The 21899-nt window shown below is 35.3% G+C and overlaps 1 protein-coding gene across 5 annotated transcripts in view; it reads left to right on the top strand.

Moving 5' to 3' along the window:
- CCSER1 (coiled-coil serine rich protein 1) overlaps positions 1 to 21899 on the top strand; it is a 1345367-nt gene that overhangs the window by 284419 nt on the left and 1039049 nt on the right. For all 5 annotated transcript variants that reach the window (XM_040478447.1, XM_040478431.1, XM_040478439.1 and 2 more), the window contains exon 5: positions 7332 to 7452. In XM_040478447.1, coding sequence (XP_040334381.1) covers positions 7332 to 7452 — 121 coding nt within the window. The remainder of the gene's footprint in view (positions 1 to 7331; positions 7453 to 21899) is intronic.

The raw sequence follows: 21899 nt of genomic DNA, 5'->3' as shown, positions 1-21899 counted from the left end.
AAAATAAATGAGTAAACTAAACAAACAAAAACCTTCCTATTTGTATAACTCATATTCAAATGTTAGTTTCTTATGTCCAAGTCATTGTTTTTGTAGTTGTGGGTGGTTGTGACAATGGACTTCCTCCAGGTGCAGTTCAAGCATTTCTCCATGAGACCCTCTCAGAATGGCCTGATTAGTGACCCTAATATTGTTAAGAAAACCTCCATCTGTGTAGAAAGAAATGGGACTTTAATTTTTCAGTCAGGCTGACTCTGACAATTCCAAGTAACAGAAGCCTGTGATGGAATTTTCTATGGTTCATGCAATATAGTTAAACAAAGATTCTTTTCACAGAAGAACAAATTTAGCATGTAAAATTTATAGGTTGGTGCCTCAAATTATTATCTGCATCTTTGGTTGGAAGTAACAGTGGAAAATTATCGATTTCTCAACTCATGGATGCTGGAAACTTACTTGAATATGCAATGCCTTGGCATGTCTTACGTTTTTTAAGTTGTATTATGAAATAATTATCTGCTGTTGCCTAAATTTAACTTTTAAAAAATTTATAAGTGAATAATATTTGCTATACATGATTGAAACTATATAAGTACAATTAAATAATGCAAATAATCAAAAGTTGGGAGTTCCTGTTTGTTTCACTCTCTACTTTTTTATAAAGCCACAGTTTTTCCCATCATGAGAGTTCGGTCTGAATAGTGAAACATTTGCTTTTGTTTTTTAATTTTAGTGAGAGAGAGAGAGAGCATGAGTGGGGGAGAGGGGCAGAAGGAGGGAGGGAGGGAGGGAGGGAGGGAGGGAGGGAGGAAGAAAGAGAGAGAGAGAATGAGAAAGAATTTCAGGCAGGCTCCATGCCCAGTAGTGAGCCCGACATGAATTTAGAACCCATGATCCTGGGATCATGACTTGAGCCAAAATCAAGAGTCAGATGCTTAACTGACTGAGCCACCCAAGCACCCATGGAGGTCTTTTTTAAACTTGAAATTTCCTTTTAATCTGTATCATCAAGTTTATTTTAATGGCAAATATAATGTTTTCCCCTTTAGTCCTATTTATATAATTCTTCAAAAATAATTTATGTGTTTGTGTCATGGTAAAAATGAACATAATTAAATTATTATACAGAGTAGTTCAAATTGTGACCATTGTTATATGAGTTTCTGATTTCCTTTTTGTATGGACCATAATTTTGAAGAATATATCTTGCTTTGTCAGAATATAATGATCACATAAATATCCATTACTCTATAGGTTCTCAGAAATTGTTTCTCTTCTCAGTGACATACTGCTAAGGTTTCCTGTATTTATTTTTTTCTTTCTACCTCAGAATGATAGAGCCTAGGCATATTCATTGTTTTGAAAAATCTGTACTTCCCTTTTATTATTCCATTCACTTTTTTTAGGCCTTAACTGATTTAAAAAATATATTGGAATATAATTGACATATAATATTGTATTAGTTTGAGGCATATAACATAATGATTCAATAATTCTGTACATTACTCATTGCTCATCACACATTATCCATACAACATCCTTCATCATATGACTTGATCACAATACTATTAACTATATTCCCTCTGCTACACTTTTATCTCCATGACTTATTTATTTTATTATTGCAAGTTTGTACCTCTTAATTCCCTTTATCTATTTTGCCCAACCTCCTACTGACCTCCCCTCTGGCAACCACCAGTTTGTTCTTTGTATTTATGAGTCTGTTTTGCTTTTTTGTTTGCTCTTTTTGTTTTTATTTGTTTGGTTATTTATTTTGTTTTCTAGATTCCACATATAAGTGAAATCATGGTATTTATCTTTCTCTTTTGACTTCATTTAGTATAATACCTCTAGGTCCATTTATGTTGTTGTGCCTGGCAAAAACTCATTCTTTTTTATGGGTGTGTAATATACCAGCGTGTTTGTGTGTTTGTGTGTGTATTTTACACCTTTTTCTTTTTTTTTTTTTTGTCTGTTGATAGGCACTTGAATTGGCTGTCATAGAAATGATACTTTTTTTGGTTATCATAAATAATGCTGAAATAAGTGTGAATATATCTTTTTGAATTATTGCTTTTTCTTTCTTTGTATAAATACCCAGTAGTAGAATTATTGGATCATAGTATTTCAATTTTTTTTTTTTCAGGAACCTCCATACTGTTTTCTCCAGTGGTTGCAACAATTTATATTCCAAAAACGGTGTATGATGGTTCCCTTTTTTCCACCTCCTCACCAGCACTTGTTATTTCTTGTCTTTTTGATAGTAGTCATTCTGACTGGTGTGAGGTGATATCTCTAATTAGTGATGTTGAGCATCTTTTCATGTGTCTGTTGCCATCTGTATGTCTTCTTTGGAAAACTGTCTGTTCAGTTCCTCTGTCCATCTTCTTCTTTTCTTCTTCTTCTTTTTTTTTTATGTTTATTCTTGAGAGAGAGAGAGAGAGAGAGAGAGAGAGAGAGGGTGTGAGTGGGGGAGGGTCAGAGAGAGAGAGAGGGAGACACAGAATCTGAAGCAGGCTCCAGGCCCTGAGCTCTCAGCACAGAGCCCGATGGAGGGGTTGAACCCACGAACTGTGAGATCGTGACCTTAGCCGAAGTCAGATGCTTAACTGACCCTGGTGCCCCTCCTCTGCCCGTTTCCTAATTGGATTGTTTGGGTTTTTGGGTGTTGCGTTGTGTAAGTATATATCATGTATACTAACCCCTTATTGGACATATCATTTACAAATATCTTCTCCACTCACTTTTTTGAAGTTATAATTTCTCTATTCTTTAATGGCTTAACTGGCATTTATTACACTAATTCTTGTATGTGAATGAAATATAAAGGTATTAAAAACTTGAATGTAGGGGCGCCTGGGTGGCGCAGTCGGTTAAGCGTCCGACTTCAGCCAGGTCACGATCTCGCGGTCCGTGAGTTCGAGCCCCGCGTCGGGCTCCGGGCTGATGGCTCGGAGCCTGGAGCCTGTTTCTGATTCTGTGTCTCCCTCTCTCTCTGCCCCTCCCCTGTTCATGCTCTGTCTCTCTCTGTCCCAAAAATAAATAAACATTGAAAAAAAATTAAAAAAAAAATTGAATGTAATTTAATTTCTGCTAAATATAAGAGCTTTGCCATTTACATTGATTTCCTAACCATGTATCTTTAGACCAGTGTAGTGTCACTTTTATTATATAATAATTAATGGAGCTTATTTTTCATCGACTTAGTTATTCATTATTTTCTAATCTCAATATCTATGAGAGTGCTATAACTTGTTCCAGCCTCTAGATAATAAAAAATAAGTATTGATACTAATAATTACCTTGTGTAAACAAATGCTCCCTATTTTTAAAAATTTTTCTTGTTCACCTACAGTCTTTTCCCTGCTCACTTGTCTCTTTTCATTTTTAAAGATAATTTAGCTCTATTTTCCCTCATAGAGATCTAGATATATCCTTTTACTTAATCTGGTAAGCAGCTTACTGTTCTAACACTTGAAATATTTCTAAAAGAATTCAAAGATTTATTAAAATTATTTCTTTCTTGCCCACAGTAGAATCCTACCATTAAGCATATTTCTTGGAACATACAAGTTAGTTCAGTAAATATTTATTGAATAACTGAGTGGCATACGAGAGGAATTAATTAGTTATATATATATATATATATATATATATATACACACACACACACACACACATATGTATATATATGTATATGTACACACACACACATATATATATATATATATATATATATATACATACATATATTTTACTAGCAGTATTTAAGACAACAGGGAAAATTTTATTTTTTTATTCATTTATTTTTTTAATATATGAAATTTATTGTCAAATTGGTTTCCATACAACACCCAGTGCTCATCCCAACAGGTGCCCTCCTCAATACCCATCACCCCCTCCCTCCCACCCCCCATCAGCCTTCAGTTTGTTCTCAGTTTTTAAGAGTCTCTTATGCTTTGGCTCTCTCCCACTCTAACCTCTTTTTTTCCCTTCCCCTCCCCCATGAGTTCCTGTTAAGTTTCTCAGGATCCACATAAGAGTGAAAAAAATGGTATCTGTCTTTCTCTGTATGGCTTATTTCACTTAGCATAACACTCTCCAGTTCCATCCACATTGCTACAACGGGCCATATTTCATTCTTGCTCATTGCCATTTAGTACTCCATTGTGTGTATAAACCACAATTTCTTTATCCATTCATCAGTTGATGGACATTTAGGCTCTTTCCATAATTTGGCTATTGTTGAGAGTGCTGCTATAAACATTGGGGTACAAGTGCCCCTATGCATCAGTATCCTGTATCCCTTGGGTAAATTCCTAGCAGTGCTACTGCTGGGTCATAGGGTAGATCTATTTTTAATTTTTTGAGGAACCTCCACACTGTTTTCCAGAGTGGCTGCACCAGTTTGCATTCCCACCAACAGTGCAAGAGGGTTCCTGTTTCTCCACATCCTGTCCAGCATCTATAGTCTCCTGATTTGTTCATTTTGGCCATTCTGACTGGCATGAGGTGATACCTGAATGTGGTTTTGATTTGTATTTCCCTGATGCAACAGGGAAAATTTTAAATGTAGTAGATTTTTCTTCTCCCAACTATGTTGGAATTGTTTGATGTAGACTCAAAAGACATGCTAAGAGTAAATTAAATTAAAAAAAAGAGAGAGAGAGAAGAGTAGAAGAAACAAAAATCTGTTTGATGGCATTAGAGAGACAAAGAAAGCAGCTCCTCCCACACATACTTTGACACATACTCGATACTAATGTTTGTATCTCGAGTGCCACATAATTGCTTGAGACTCAGTTCTGCTTTTGGCGGTCATCTAGTTTATATCTCAGACTCCACCCCTGAGTGGATTAGTAATTCAGCAAATATTTTTAGCGGAAGGTGAAGAACATTAAGATCTGTTCTTATACTTCTTTCTCTTTGAGATCATAGTCCCACACTTCTTGGCAGACTTGTATGACATTAATTGTATTGTTGCCTTCTCTTTCATTAATGTGGCTATCATCTTTAGTATTTGCCTCTCTCTGTATTGGGGAGAGGGTTTAATTTATTGTTTGCCACTTATTGAAGTGAGTACTTAGATCAGAAATTATTGATCTTTCATTTATAATCAATTCAAATACCACTTACATCACTAGAAGATTTCATTTCTTTGCTACACTTCTCATTTCCCCATCAAATTCCTTCCTTAGATTATCCATTTTTGTAAAGTGTCACATGAGTTCATCACTGGGAGAAAAGGAAGCAATGGGACTACATACTTTGAGACTTGGGCTTAAATTGAGTAGCAGATGCATCATGACCAGTTATTGATAGACTTTGAAAAAAGTGATGTGCGTGTCCAATCATGATGCACATTTCTTATTTGTACTCAAAGTACATGCTCAGAGTAAGTAGAGACTATTTGTGTAGTGATTTGTGGATCAAAGGGCTGCTAGAGAAGTTCATAGTTTGTACAATTATACACAGTATCGATATATCATGCGAACTGAAATGTGAGCCATTTTTGAGAGTTCTGGTGTTACTTAACTAAACCATGTAACTGAAATTTGTGCTTATCAGAATCATGTAAAGCAAGAATTTACAGCTTTATTGCATTAATTATCAGTAAAATTTAAATTAAAGCGACAATGTGATACCACTATGTACACTTATAGGAATAGCTGTGGTAGGCAGAATTCTAAGATGACACGTGACTCTAACCCTTGCATGATTCCTTCCACTGGGAAGATGGGACATCACTACTGCAATTATATTCCATGGCAAGAGAGACTTTGTAGATGTACTTATGATTACTAACCAGTTGACTTTGAGTTAATCAAAAAGGCGATAATCTGTATGGGCCTAACCTAATGAGCTTTTGAAAAGCAGAGTATATTTTCCCCAGTTGTTAGCAGCAGAAGAGATCAGAGCATGAGATAAATTTGATGCATGAGAGGGTTTTAATGTGAAGGATATTCTTCATTGCTGAGATAGACAAGCCACTGACCACTGACCTATCAGAAGCTTCTAGGAGTTCAGACTGATCCCTGGCCAATAGCCAGCTAGGTAAAGGAGACATGAGTCCAACTACCTCAATAAAGTAAATTTTGCTAACAATGTCATTAATCTCAAAAATGGATTCTTCCCCAGAAACCTAAGAGCACAGCCTGGCTGTGAACCTGACTTTGGCCTTGTGGGAACTTAACTCTTGAGTGGGAATTATGTAACAAAGTTTAGGTCTTTCTTCGTAATCTGTATACCTAATCAGAGAACTCAACTGAGTTCACTGGACTTCTTACTTACAGAATTATGAGATAATAAATGGGTGCTGTTTTAAGCTGCTAAATTTGTGTTAATTTTTCATGCAGCAATAAAAAATTCGTACAGTAGTAAAATTTTAAAAAACTGGCAAAAGTTGTGTTGATACAGATGTGGAACAACTGAAACTCTCTGTTTTGGGGAATGCAAATTAGTCCAATCAGTTCAGAAAAACGTTTGGCAATATCTACTAGAGGTGAAGGTGGGACATATGAACATATCCCAAGAGCAATTGCTAGATATTTTTCAACACAATTTTATTTTTGCAATAAAATAAAAAAAAGAAAAAAGAAAAAAAAAACATAGAGGTAAGTTTATAGACATTTCAAAATAGCCTCAGAGCAGAGCAGTTCTAAATGTCCATCACCAATAAAATGCATAAATATATTTTGTAAATTCATTCAGTGCAATGCTACACAGCTATGAGAATGAACAAATACTGCTACACATGAATGGGTCTTATAGATGTATATTGAGTGAAATAAGCCACATGTAAAATAGTACACACACAGAAGAGGATGATTTCCTTCATGCTAAGGTCAGAAATAGACCAACCTAATATATGGTTATTTAAGTAATAATAATGGTTAAGTTTGGGGGCTGCAATAGTGATTGGGAAGAGGTACCACAGGGAGTTTTAGGATTCTGGTAATGCTTTACTTATTGATCATAATGCTGATTAAACAGTTGTGTTCATTTTGGAAAGATTCATTTAACTGTATATGATTTATGCACTTCTTATTCTTCAATGAAAAGCTTTTTTTAAAAAAGGGCTATAAAGTATTGGCAGCACCTTTTCTCCTGTGTGGCTTAAAAAAAGAAAAATTACCTAAGGTCATTCAGCTAGTGAGTGGAAAGACTCAGAGTGGAAAATGATAATGAGAGATCATTTAATGGTAGTTAATGTTTTAGGTAAATTATATCTTTCATTTGACTGAAAATTAAAAAAAAAAAACAGAAAAAGGGAACGTGGAATAGTCAATAAATAATTTTGACATTTACAATTAATTTTTTTAATAAAACAGTTTGCCGGGAGGATTCATACCATTCTGTAGTCTCATGTGCTGCTGTGGTCCTTACTCCTATGGAACCAACCATAGAAATGAAGAAAAGAGAAGAACTAAAATTTCCTGAACCTTCCAAACAGTAAGTTATTTGTTTAATGCCTTAGAACTTTGTAAAACAAATTAGATGACTGATCAGAATTGGATTGCTCAGAAATTATGATTTATAATGAATGTGTTAATGCTAGTATATCAAAAGGACAGAAATAATTTTGTGTGATATTTAAAAAGTCAATCTATCCTTTATTGTGTCAGTGAATAACTTCTGCATCTTCTGCCTTCATCTGTTTGAGCTATATTCCATTCAAGTTTCGTTTTGTTACCTTAGGGACATGAAGCATTTTATTTCTTTAACACAGGTGATGGTGGATACACTGTTCTTGGATGGCTTATTTTATAGTTGTAGGCTTTGGTTGTGTAAAATGTGATCAATTCTTAATATAAACTTACTAGCTTAAAGTTGGCTTGCATTTTTATAAGGAATGAAAGTTATTAAGTATTTTAAATAAATTACTCTAAATGAAAATTTGCACTAATGCTTCTACATTTTTACTATGTAAGTTTCACTTAAATTTAGATTTGGTCTTATATTGAATAAATGATACATTTTTTTTCCTACAGAGAGGATTAAATTCATGGTAAGAAATGTAAACTACATGCACTTGACATATCAAATAAGCTAGGATATTTCCAGGTATGCATTATATAAATGACAAGGGAAAGCTGACTGATATTTTCCAATGAAACTAGTGCCATTCCCACTTTAAGGTCTCAGACTGGGGACTAGGTGATGGATGGTGTTGCCATGTAATCTGGCTGACCACCACATGAGCCAGGTAGTACCTTGAAGCACCTACTGTTTTCCCCATTGGTTTACACTGTATCACACTTGTTTTGTTTCTGATGCGTTTCTACTGGATGAGTTCCTGAGGACAGAGTTTCCCGGAACATGATAGTGCCTGATACTCTTTGTGAAATCAATTAGAAAATCCTTTAATGTTACATTCAATAATGTTGAATTCAAATGGAGCAATGTATATATTTGATAGCATGAAGATAGGCAGTATTAATATTCCATTATAAAGAAATACTAACCAATTCAGGAAGTAATGATTGTAATTCAGTTTTAATACAATCTAAAAGTGAAAACAACTTAACTGCTCTTAATATAGTCTAATTTTTAGGTTCCAATTTTTTGTCTAATAGGAGGAAAATTACATCTCATGTATGCCAGTGGAATTATATTAGAAAACTCAAGTGCATTTTCTGCAATATCTGAATGAGTTTACATAAGTTACCTATATATTTATAAATAGGATCTTAAATTCTTTTAATTATGTTTTAGTGATTTTGCTTAAAGCTAGGAATAGTGTTATTTGCTTACATAAAATACCCTTTTTTCCAGTCTTCAGGTACTTCATAAATATTCATTCTTCTTTATTCTGACATAAAGCAGACTATTAACTGGCTCTCTCTCTTTTTTTTTTTTTTTTTTTTTGTCCTTTTCTGTTACCCTGCATTCACTCTGATGCTCCTTTGTATTATCTGAATCTACTTTCTTATTAAACATTCTCACTTAACAATATCATTCATTCATTCATTCATTCATTCACATAGCTTTGTTACTGTTTTTGTTTTCCTGAGTCAGAGAGTCCTTCGTTAAAATCTTAATTCTGCTACGATATATATTAGATGGAAATTGGGGACATTTTACTTAAACTCTCTGTGCTTTCCTTTCTTCATCTGTTAATTGGGGTGATATCACCATCCTTTTGCAGTCATTGTACTATGTGAAGTCATATTGGTAAAGGACTCAAAATCTAAAAATCCATAGAAGTATTAGTCATGTTATCCCTTCCATAGCTTCAATTGTCAACATTATCAATGACTTACAAATGTGTATTCTTCTTCTGAAGGCTTTTCTGAATGCAGGTGTAATATTTAAAGTTGTTGACCCGAGTAGGTATTCTACTGAATCTTATAGTAAGTATACCTAAAACCAAATTAATGACATCTATAAGCCCTTAAACATTGATTCTTTCTGACTTCTATATTTATGTACAACCATTTTTTTCCTTTTCTGAAAAATCTCATTATGTTTTCTCTCTCACATCTCACATTCGATTACTTATTGGTTTCTTGATTAATGTCTACATTATATTAATACCCTTTTTGCTGACTAGGAAGGCAGATATACCACAAAATTTTTTCTAATATTGTATATTCAATTGTGATCCTAATGAAGACATTCAAATAGTGGCCATTGTATCAAACGGAGATTACATATGCCCTTCATACTTCAAACTGCTATTTTGAGAATTAATTGATACATATGAATATATGACAAAAGACAACATAAATGCAGAGGCATAGTAATTAATTCAAAACTCTCATTTGCTAATGAGAGCAGCTGCATGGTAAATTGGTTTTAGAAAGATCAAGGGTAGTGATTCGTTTTGGCTCATGTAATTAAAAAAGCATAGAGGTAGAAACTTCCTCCAGTATGTTTGGGTCTGGTACTCAAATAGTGTCATAAAAGTTCATTCTTTCCATCTGCATCTCTTTGCTTTACTTTCCTCTGCAGTTTTCATTTTCTTTTTTTTTTTTTTTTCCAACGTTTTTATTTATTTTTGGGACAGAGAGAGACAGAGCATGAACGGGGGAGGGGCAGAGAGAGAGGGAGACACAGAATCGGAAACAGGCTCCAGGCTCTGAGCCATCAGCCCAGAGCCCGACGCGGGGCTCGAACTCCCGGACCGCGAGATCGTGACCTGGCTGAAGTCGGACACTCAACCGACTGCGCCACCCAGGCGCCCCTGCAGTTTTCATTTTCAAGGAGGGTCCTCTAAAGGTGACATTACTGCCTTCAGCAGCTAGTGGGGCAGATTTTTATCTTTTCAGTAAATCCAGTGGAAAGAGCTTCTCCTTCCCTTTAATCAAAACAAAACAAAAACCAAGATTTGAATGTCACTGGCTTTGACTAGCTTAGCTTATTTGGCATGATTTTGCTGAAACAATTGCTGTGTCCCAGAGTATTTGATGATGTGATTGACTAGAACCAGGTTACATGACAGACTCTGAGGCAAAGTGTGAAGGTGAGAGGGGACGGGTGATTCCATCCTTGAAATATGGATGATGTTGATAAAACAAGGCAGGGATAGATGCTAGGAAGACAAAATAATGGATGTTCAACATAACTAATAATATTATCACCATTAGTTTTGCAAGTCAGAATTCTTTATATTTTTCAAACCAAAGATGTTGAAAGACATTAAAATACAATTATGAATACCTTTGTTACTTGTTTTAGGTGTTTATCACATATTTTATTTCATATCAGCTAGCTGTGCTATTGAGGCCATTAGGAATTGAGGCCTTGGGCAGGTTTTTGGTAACTTTCTTAACCACAATTTATTCCTTTTCAGTGTGGAAGTTACTTTATCTACCTTATAGTGAAAGTCCTGAAGCACAATAAAAAGGAAAGAATATTAAAAAAAATTTGTATTTTTTTACAACAAATATGTTAGGGAAATAACCACATTACATTTTTATAAATGAAGTTACCAAAACCCTTTATGATATTTCTTTTGTGTTTTGGGCCTTCTCATTAAGAAATATAATTCACTAATATAATACTGACATATTGGAATGTTGTAAGTTGAGGCATTGTGTTTAGATACCTAGTGTTTTCTTTAAATTCAGGAAGAAATTATTTCTTGAAATAATTTTCCCCTCTATACAGACTTCATATGATAAATTCATAAACCACTGAGTCTTGGAAACATAGGACCCTTTAGAGTCATGTAATTCAGAACTCAGCAAATCTCTTGCTAAGAAGAACTTGCTGAGAACAATTGTTAAGAAGAACATATCCTCTCAGTGTATGGGCTTCAGAATACATAAGATTGTACAGGAGACAGAATATGTATGACAGTTTATTTTTGAGGATGTTACAGTCCAGGTGAAGAATGAAGTCTAGGTGAAAAACACAAACCTAAAAAAGATAAACCTCAGGCAACAGATGCTATTTATCAATGTAAGATACAGGTTTAGGTTAGGTGTATGATTACTTAAAGTTATGTAAGACATATTGATATATCAGTATAAACTTAGGAAATAAAGCCAGAATATTGGTCATAATTATGGCATTGTGTCGATACATCACTTTAGAATGTAAGAAAAATCTTATGACTGAAATATTTACATTTTAAAATTTTTCATGTGTTTATCAGTTTTTAGACACATTCAACTAGGAAAATATAAGAGTTAGGAATTCCTATAAGGGATAAAGTATAAATTTGTCAGCATAGCAAATAATAGGGAGAAAACATCCAGTCTTTTAGGAAAGAAAGCTATATTCTGAGCACTATAGCGGGAAAGAATTAGAGCTTTTCTCTTGTTGATGTACCTAAAGGTCATCTTAATTCTGAAAATAAGGGTGTTGATTTTACTTTATTTTTTATTTTAGTCTGATAGGACACTAAATATCATGGAAAGAATACTCTGTAGAAAAATAGAAAAATATTTATGATCCAAAAAGAGGCTATACAATTTTCAAATAATTTGATTATCAACATCATAGTATTAAAAATACGTTTACATAGAGGCACCTGGTGGCTCAGTCAGTTGAGTGTCCAACTTCGGCTCAGGTCATGATCTCACAGTTCATGAGGTCAAGCCCCGCTTTGGGCTCTGTGCTGACAGCTCAGAGCCTGGAGCCTGCTTCAGATTTAGAGATTCTCTCTTCCCTTCCCCTCCTTTCTGTCTCTCTCTCCCTCAAAAGTAAATAAACATTAAAAAATAATAAGAAAAAATATGTCCACATATCCAGAAACTCATAAATTTGTTACTCAAATTTATGCATTTCTTAAATCACAGTTATGTGCAAATGAGTGCTTCAAGAACTGTGTATAAAATTGAAACTCTGGGGGCGCCTGGGTGGCGCAGTCGGTTAAGCGTCCAACTTCAGCCAGGTCACGATCTCACGGTCCGTGAGTTCGAGCCCCGCGTCGGGCTCTGGGCTGATGGCTCAGAGCCTGGAGCCTGTTTCCCATTCTGTGTCTCCCTCTCTATCTGCCCCTCCCCCGTTCATGCTCTGTCTCTCTCTGTCCCAAAAATAAATAAACGTTGAAAAAAAAATTTTTTTAAATTCAAACAGTGAAGAGTACTGCTTCCATGATAGATTATGGATTTTATGTTGCGCTTTCATTAGAAATGTGTTTGTTGCAAATCGTGCACTTTGTATGTAACATGGCTTGATACCTGAAATGAAGGGATTTTATAGCCATTGTAAATTTAGAAATAAAGAGGTAAAGGAAGAGAGAAATAATTCTATTTTTTTGGTCATCTCTATGTTTTTATTTTATTTTATATAGACAAATCTAAACTTCCTAAGATACTTGATTTATTGTTTCAATTTGTGCAAATTAGGCATTATGTCAACATGCTGTCATTCACTCCAAGTTTCAAGGTCTTCCTGTAATAATGCTTCATGGCCTTGACATGAAGAAGGTTCTTTGAGCTACTTCTGAAGGGACACAGATGCTATCATTCAGTACAGAAGATCTTATTTTTTAAGAATGGCTAAAACTAACCTATTTTATTCTTAGAGGATACTTGACATAAGTTTAAAGTTCTGTCAGCTCTTTTTTATTTATTTTTATCTGAATTAATAATGTATGTATGCTAAATTTGGAAAAGTTTAAGTACTCTCTAATGTCAGAGTTGTTGCACAAACTCTGTAGTTGTACTGGAGACACATCAAAGAATCCTTTTAAAAGCTAATCTCCAGCTTTTTTTTTTTACAAATTTCAGGGGGATATATTTATTTATGATTTCACATAGACATTTATTCATTAATCCATCAAAAATAGGTAATTCTTGAGTATTTGTTTTGATCTTTGCACTCTGTTCCAGGCTTGGATCTTAATTAAAAGGCAGGTGCGGTCTCTTATGAAAATTTAGAGTGTAGTCAGGGAGACACATGCTAATTGATTAATTGCAACAAGAAATGCAAGATTGTGGATATGACAATGGCTATAATGTAGAGGTATATCCTGTAATAAGGGCTTATAATAAGGAGCTTTAACTTAGCCAAGAAGGTGAAGAGAAAACTTCCCTGAGGAGGTGACACAAGCTAAGATCTGAAGGATATTAGTTAACTAAATGAAAAAGCAAAGGAGGACTTTGCCATCAGAGAGAAAAGCTTGAGCAAATGCTCTGTGATGGCTGGGAGCAGGGGGGGATATTGAAAGAAGGTTGGTGGGGATAAAGGAAGCCAAAAACATGTTTTTTTAAGCAGAGCCCACGTGACACATGGGGACAGTGGTGTCATAGAGCCCGCTTGGGAGAGCGGGTTTGTTATTATTTCTTCCCAGCTCCAGACTCAGGTATCTCACATTGGAAACCTGAAATCAGCTGGAATGTTTTTATTTATTGCCAAAGTCTACAAATAAGGGCTTTTCCCTTCCCCAAGAGAGCTGGCTAGCTATTTAGTAACACACTCCTGATGAAGGACAGGTTGAGTGTCTGTTAGTGAGACCAGTTAGGTGATGGCTGACAGTAGCTTGGACTAGGGTGCTGGCACTGGGATGGTGAAATGTGAAAAGAGAACTGAGTCAATTTATATTCCAGAACCTAGGCAAATTCACTAAGGTTATTAAAGCTAAAATTTACAGTGTATTATCAAGCACTCACAGCAAGGGTAAAGAAGAAATACCTATACTGCTAATTATAATTCTGATAAAAAAAAGTAATGTAATAGTGTGACAGTCTTACCATATTATTGTGAATTAGTAATAGTTTTTAGTCAAGGAAGAGTTTTTATATTCTTTTAATTTATATTGTTATTAATGAAACTATCTAAATGGGAAACATGTATATATACATAAACGTGCTTTGCACAAAATTCCTTTCTGAATCTTTTTCATTGATTCTCACTGGAAATTCATGTAAATATAAATAAATTCCACTTAGGTCCTTGTATAAATATTATGATTCCTTACTAGTAATTTCCCTCTTATATTTGGTCTCTACCTTTTATTACCCTCTTAGTGTCTTAAATCTCTCCCATTTAAAAAAGAAATCAGAGGGGTGCCTGTGTGGCTCAGTCAGTTAAGCGTCGACTTCAGCTCAAGTCATGATCTCACAGCTACTCGGCTCGAGCCCTGCATCGGGCTCTGTGCTGACAGCTCAGAGCCTGGAGCCTGCTTCAGATTCTGTGTCTTCCTCTCTCTCTGCCCCTCCCCCACTCGTGATCTGTTTCTCTCTCTCTCAAAAATAAACATTAAAAAAATTTCTTTTAAAGAAATCAGAAATTGAGGCATGGTGTAAATGGAATCACATAGTATGTGGTCTCTTGTGTAAGGCCTCTGTCACTCATCATGTTTTTGAGGTTCATCCACATTGTTATAGGTGCCATGGTCATGCCCTTTTATTAGTGAGCTGTGTTGCATGGGGTGAATGTGTCACAGTTTGATTATTCATTCTGCCCTGTTCTCCTTTGACCACACTTTCAAACCCACTAAATCACAAAACTACAGGACCTCTGGGTTTGCATGGAGAAGTCATAATGGCCATCCTTATCCAAACCCACCCTTATACTATTCATATCCAATGCTTGGTTCACTGCCCATGAAGAAGTTGCCCAACCCCTGCTTACACATCTCTAATGATAGGTAGCTCATTACCGGGCAGCTTTTTCTATCTTTGGCCATCCTGGCCTGTTAGAAAACTCTTCTTCATTTTCAAATCTACCTTCCTAATTATTCCCACAAAAGACCCAGTTCTCATTCTGAGGCCATTCAAGGTCCAGCTCCCTCCTCCCCGCCACAGGCCTTAGGGATCCAGAAGTCGAAACCTCTACTGGGCAATGTATTGATAATCTTTAACTTATAGGGATAGATAGATTAGCTATTTTTTGGTAGTATATAATATCACATTATATAAATGTATCAAAATGTATCCAATCTTCTGTTAAAGGATGTGTACATGGCTTGCAATGTTTGCTTTATAAACAGTTCTGCTATGAACATTCATGGGCTCTTAGAGTTGTTGTGAAGTTTCTCTGCAAATATGATGGCAGAGTTGTAAGGCACACATATCTTTTATTTCAACAGACAGTGCCCACACTTAGATAGGCAAAAGTATAAAGCCTTACAAGGCTTATGAGTGTGAACTGGCATCTCATGTGGCTTTGATATACATTGGCTTATGTTTTGTGATGTTGAGCATCTTAGCAAGTTTTTATTGGGCATTTATGTTTCCTATTCCACAAATTGCCCATTTTTTGTCGATTTCTCTATTGGGAGATTTGTATATTTTTTGTGTTTATGTAGAGAAGTTCTTTGTGTGTTATGATTTCCAAAGTTGAATTGCCCTGTGCATTGCAAATCTTCCAGTTTGTGGGGTGTTTTTTAAAGTTGTGACTTTTAATAAATAATTTTTATTTGGAAAAAGCCCTGAAACTGCAGCATGAACATGATAACTATCAAGTTACTACTCTGAATATAAGACAGCCCTTTTCCCATGTAGGTTTTCAAAACAAATGGCACTAATTTTGTGATTTTGACCGGTTCCAGGGTGGAAACATCTGTTAGAAGAGATGAGTAAAGAGATTTCTCATGGAGAGAGCCTAGGAGTCTCCCCCATAGCTTTTGGGGGATTTGGAGTTGGGAGGAGTAACCTTCTAACCACAAGCCTAATGAAGGGTCTTCAGGAGAATCATTCAGAGTGTTTCACGTGTGTTCTTTGCAGTTGGAAACACAAAGGACAGTTGGCTGATTTATGCCTGAGAAAACTGAAACAGACTGTGAACTGGAATCTGACATCTGACCAGAAAAGCTAGAGGGTTAAGATGGGCTGGCCACCTGGGAAAGCAGTGCCTTCTTGAACTCCCAGAGCTGGTCATGGAGCTCAGGTTTTTGTTACTTATCTGGAGGGTCAGGAAACCTAGGAAATAGAGACAGAGGACACCCATGGATCCTTGGTAAGGGAACTGTGGGAGAGTGGCCCAGAATACCTCTGAAGAGACCACTTGTGTGCCCATTGCGAGGCTCTGGACCCAAGCAAAATCTCTTTAAAACTCTTCTGGCCAACTGAGTACCCTTCTCCTCCACCTCTCACTTGGTGGCAGGAGTACATTGACTGTGCAGCTGAGGAAGCTTAAGTTTTAGGGCCTTCACTTACACTGGAGCCTTCTATAAGGCCCTAGAAGGGATCCTCAAACTTTTCTTCTTCTTACTTATGTGTTATTTAAAAAAAAAAAAATTAATGTTTTATTTTTGAGACAGAGAGATACAGAACATCATCAGAGAAGGGACAGAGAGAGAGAAAGAGACACAGAATCCGAAGCAGGCTCCAGGCTCTGAGCTGTCATCACAAAGGGGCTTGAACTCACGAGCTCTGAGATCGTGACCTGAGCCAAAGTCGGACACTCAGCCGACTGAGCCACCCAGGTGTCCCCTGTTATTTTTTAAATAGACTCCACCAGATTGTATAAACTCTAGGCCTCACAAAACCTGGATGTGTCCTTTAGTACCACTGCTCTTAGATCTAGGCAGGCAGAATATTTGCCTTGGGTTCTGCACTTGAGAGAATTGAGTTATGTCCCTTCTCTGACTCTGCCTCTTTCTGCAAGGCATGAGTTTCAAAGAGCCAAGGATTCCCACTCACTAGGGGCCTGTGTATCCACCAGCCACCATGCTAGGATTCCTTGTTCAAAGAGCCATGTGTCCTCCCCTGTAGGGTGTAATACCCATGGCCCACAAGGCTTCAGAGGAGCATCTGATCTCTGGCAGAGGTGGACAGAGCTTAGAAGAGTGGCTGGGCATTCTCTCTCTGGCCTGTGAGACTGAATATGTGGGAAGAAGCCCAGGGTCAGAAGGAAAGAGGGGCAGGCTAGGTGTGTGATGAATTAAGCTCTATCAATTGATATTACGTGTGAGAGGATCCTTCTATTTTTTATGGTCTCTATTCACCTTATTGGAAGATGTGGCCACATCAGTCACTAGTTTCACTGGTTTATTAAATACAACAACAGCAAAAAATACTCAAGGAAGTTGATTCTTTTCAGACTTCATGTGTTCAAGAACCAGTGGATTTTACCAAATAAATAAATAAAAATCTCCAGAGAACCTATTCCCCTTGATTGAGTGTTGTTATTTCATTTTTCTGCAGTTTATTGCTCCTTAGTGAGTCATAATATCTGGTCTCTTGTGCAGACAATTTGTCAAGCCATGAAATTGTATTGTAACATTTGCATCTGGTTTGACAATCTGTCTTTATACATTGAACACACAATTGCTATTTTTCAGATAAATTGGGACAGCCTGATAAGATGACTGAGGTGTTTCAGTTCACCAGTGCAATACAGTACCATTGTACTCTTCATAGTGCAATGTAAATACAATTTATCAGATCGCTGAGAAAGACTACAGGGGCATCACCATTGTTGTGAAAGTAGCTCTTATGCAGGGGTAAAAAGCAAGGTGCCAACTTCCAACTACCTCTGCTAACATCATCCCATGGAAAAATTCTGTTTTCAGATAAATGAAATATTTCATTTGAATTTATCCTATAATGTAGATATTAGCATAACTTATTTAATAACACTATAAACAAATGCTATATTATTCAATATTCATTTACTATTTTCCCCTTCCAGGGAAGATAGACTAGTAGAAAAATGAAAAGCTTGGAAATCTAATGTATTTATATTCAATACTAATTTTATCGAATTCAAGGACCCTCATGGAAAACATAAGCACACTAGCACCTGCTTTGTAAGGTTGTGTTAATTATTCAGTATTTCAGTGTAATAATTCTGGGCACAAAGAAGAAAAACAATAAAAAGTAACTGATTTAATATATCTTGGGTGAAAAAGTTAGGGATGAGAGTAGAGGATGGGGACCTATAAAAATATATGATATTATATGGAATTTATGATTTTATTTTTTTAAATTTTTTTTCAACGTTTATTTATTTTGGGGACAGAGAGAGACAGAGCATGAACGGGGAAGGGGCAGAGAGAGAGGGAGACACAGAATGGGAAGCAGGCTCCAGGCTCTGAGCCATCAGCCCAGAGCCCGACGCGGGGCTCGAACTCACGGACCGCGAGATCGTGACCTGGCTGAAGTCGGACGCTTAACCGACTGCGCCACCCAGGCGCCCCTGGAATTTATGATTTTAGATATTTCCTAAAGTTCACTTAATCATTACATGTGATTATCTGCTTATTTTTAAAATAAGTGATATAGTTTTTCATCTGGATTTGATAATATCTTTTATAAAAATACTGCCTTTTAAAAATCTTCTGTAATATGTAGGATATTAATAGTAGGTATTCAAAAATAGTGGAAAATTTGATTTTTTTATTCGTTTTTGAAATAAAATACATTGTCTTTGATTTAGAATGTAGAGCCAACCATTATAGTTGTCTGAAATTATCAAGTTGAAAATAGAGTTAAGTTTGATTAATGAATAACCATTGTTAATATTAACATAGTAAATATTTGAATAGGAGTAATTTTTGAACATGTCACATGGAATTCAAACAGTAATTTTATCATACATATTGAAAAGAAAGATCTCTGAACTATGAGTCTGGAAACTTGACTCCATGTCTGGAACAGGGCAAGGTTGTGTTTCTAAACTATAGTTATCTTTAAAACAAACATTGGCGATAACAAATTTCACAGAGAATTTTGAGGAGTTAAACTATGAGAAAGCAGGTTGTAAAATGTGAAAGAGCCCACTTTTCTTCTTTGCTTTTTAGAGGAATCTATATTCACATTCATGAATATTCTCAAATCTCTCTGAATTATAGGATCAATGTGATAGGAAAATCAAGGTATTTGTGGAATAATGAACTCCCATGCACTTCTATAATATTTGCACACCTCTCATGTTACTTACTCCCCCAAAATATAATTGCCTATATTTTGTGTGCTCACCAGACATTGAAGACTGATATTCTTTGAAGATAGATATTTTCCATAAATCTTTTCTGGTTTTGTTTTTGTTCGTTAAATCCTGTACTTAGCAGGATTCAGCAAAGTTTTATACATTGTAGGCATTGAATTATCATTTGTTGAATCTGTAAATATATTGTTTAAAATAATGTATTTGTCAATTCAATAGTACTTAATACAGTTCATTTTAAGAGTCGTGTAGTGTTCTTAGCTTTACAAATATTAACTCATTGAATTCTCCCTTTATGTGCTATTATTATCTTCAGGTTACAACTGTTAAAACTAGGGCACACAAAGATAAAGTAACTTACCCAAGATGACCCTTTTAAAAAGAAATAAATTATACTTTCTTTTCAGTTACTTTCATTACTAAATGTTGAACCTGACACACTAGGCAGTCATTTTTTTAACCTCATATTCTTTGTATAGATAGACATTTACAACCTAAAAAATATGGATGCCATAATAAACCAATAATGGGAAAGATGATTAGCATTTGCAAATCAGAATAAACAGAACTAAAGTAACAAAATTTGTCACTGTTGATTATCACAATTAATCAGTGCCTCTTCGTCTGTGCATACATTTCTCCTCAAATGAACCAAGAAGGAAAGAAAACTTTTTAATGTTTTTGTCCTACTAAGTGTACTTAACCTTACTAGCTACTTGTTAACACTTTTTTTGTTAGCTTCTTTCTTTTTTTCATTTCTTTGGAAAATAACTTTTATTAAGATCATATCAATAAAGTTAGGATTACACATTTTGTCAAAGAAGAAAGAGTAACATACAGATTTAGAGAGAGAATATAAGATGGTGAAATAAAGCAAGGGGATTTCCCCCCAATGTCGCCAGTTAAAACATCACATACTTTAAGAGATATCATAATATAACACATCACAAGATTATTAAAAGAATTTACATACTTAGATACTCTTTTAAAAATTTAGTTACTGAATGATTTTTACTTTTTTACAGAAGTCAGCTTAGTATTTTCTCTGTAATTTGGACCAGAAATAACATCTTGTTAATAGTCCTGCCTGGATCTGAAAGGGATAATGAAGGGCCTACAAGGAAGAGACGTATAAAGGTGAATACAGTAAAAGGAAGATATGTATAAAGATGATTATGGTAAAAGGATGGGTTTTAGGGGTGCTTGGGTGGCTCAGTCGGTTCAGTGTCTGACTTCAGTTCAGGTCATTATGTCACAGCTTGTGAGTTAGAGCCCTGCATTGGGCTCTGTGCTGTCAGCTCAGAGTCTGAAGCCTGCTTTGGAGTCTGTGTCTCCCTCTCTCTCTCTGCCCACTCGCATTCTGTCTCTCTCAAAAATAAATAAACATAAAAGAAATTTTTTTAAAAAAGGATGAGTTTATAATAGTAAATGGATATAGGAGTCTTCCTATCACTGAAATTTTTATGTGACTAGTATGAATGATGTAGGTGGATTCAGGCATTATAGGTGTAATGGGACCCAGTGATCTTTCAAATTTCTTCTGGTCTAGAGAAACTGTTCCAAATATTATTATTTAATTTAATAATGATTATTATTAAAGTCAAAGTATTTTATAGTTATTTGGTTTAAATATGTTATACTAAGCTTAAGACAAGACATAACATAGCTTGGTCAATTACATGATTAATGTTTTTATTTTTATCTTTTTCTAACAAAAGTAAGGTAGAAGAAAAGATTTTTAAAGTGTGCTGTATTTGTCGTTTTGGTGACTTTTTTTTTTTTTTCTGAGAGAGAGAGAGAGATTGAGTGAGCATGAGCAGGTGAGGGGCAGAGGGAGAGAGAGAATCTTAAGCAGGCTCCGTGCCCAGTGCCAAGACTGATGCAGGGCTTGATCTCCTGACCATGAGATCATGACCTGAACTGAAATCTAGAGTGACACTTAAACAACTGAGCCATCTAGGTGCCCCAAAGTGTGTTGTGTTTTTATATCAATTCTTTTTATTTATATTTTCTATGTGTTTCATTAGTCCATACCAGTTATAATTTCACTGGAAGGAGTTTTTGCATTCATTTGGTTTCATTTTTAATCTGTATGAGATGATTGAAAATTCATGTTGCACTTCACTTTTGGGTTTTCTGCACAATTAGGATGGTGGCCAGTTTTTATCTACATGCCCTAAAAAATTCTTTGTTGTACTTTTTACTAGTAGTTCACTACTCTTTATTAAACTGAATGTAGTTGTAATCCTTTTTAAGTGAGATGTCAAGAAATTAGCAAAGTTCTAAAGTGTCAAGCATTGGCATCTTAAGTTTAAAGAAACAGCCACACCATATAGTAGAAAATAAACTAAAATACACAAAATGGGATCATGACCCCATCTCTTTCATAACCTAAATGTCTTACCTTAAGTAAATAAAGTGATTCCTGTGTTCCTATCTCCTTTTTAAAATGAACATTTTTTGAGGTCCCATAATCTCTGCAGTCTAAGTTACCATTTTCACATTTCTTTGTGCTATGTAACTCCAAAAGTTTGATAAAATAAGCAATAAAAACTAAATATCAGTGAATTTATAATAATTTCAATGTTAAACATTTTTGTCATTTAGAA

The sequence above is a fragment of the Herpailurus yagouaroundi genome, unplaced genomic scaffold, assembly GCF_014898765.1.
Source record: "Herpailurus yagouaroundi ecotype Mexico unplaced genomic scaffold, PumYag 28, whole genome shotgun sequence".
Classification (NCBI taxonomy): domain Eukaryota; kingdom Metazoa; phylum Chordata; class Mammalia; order Carnivora; family Felidae; genus Herpailurus; species Herpailurus yagouaroundi.
This window is presented reverse-complemented; position numbering and strand designations above follow the sequence as displayed.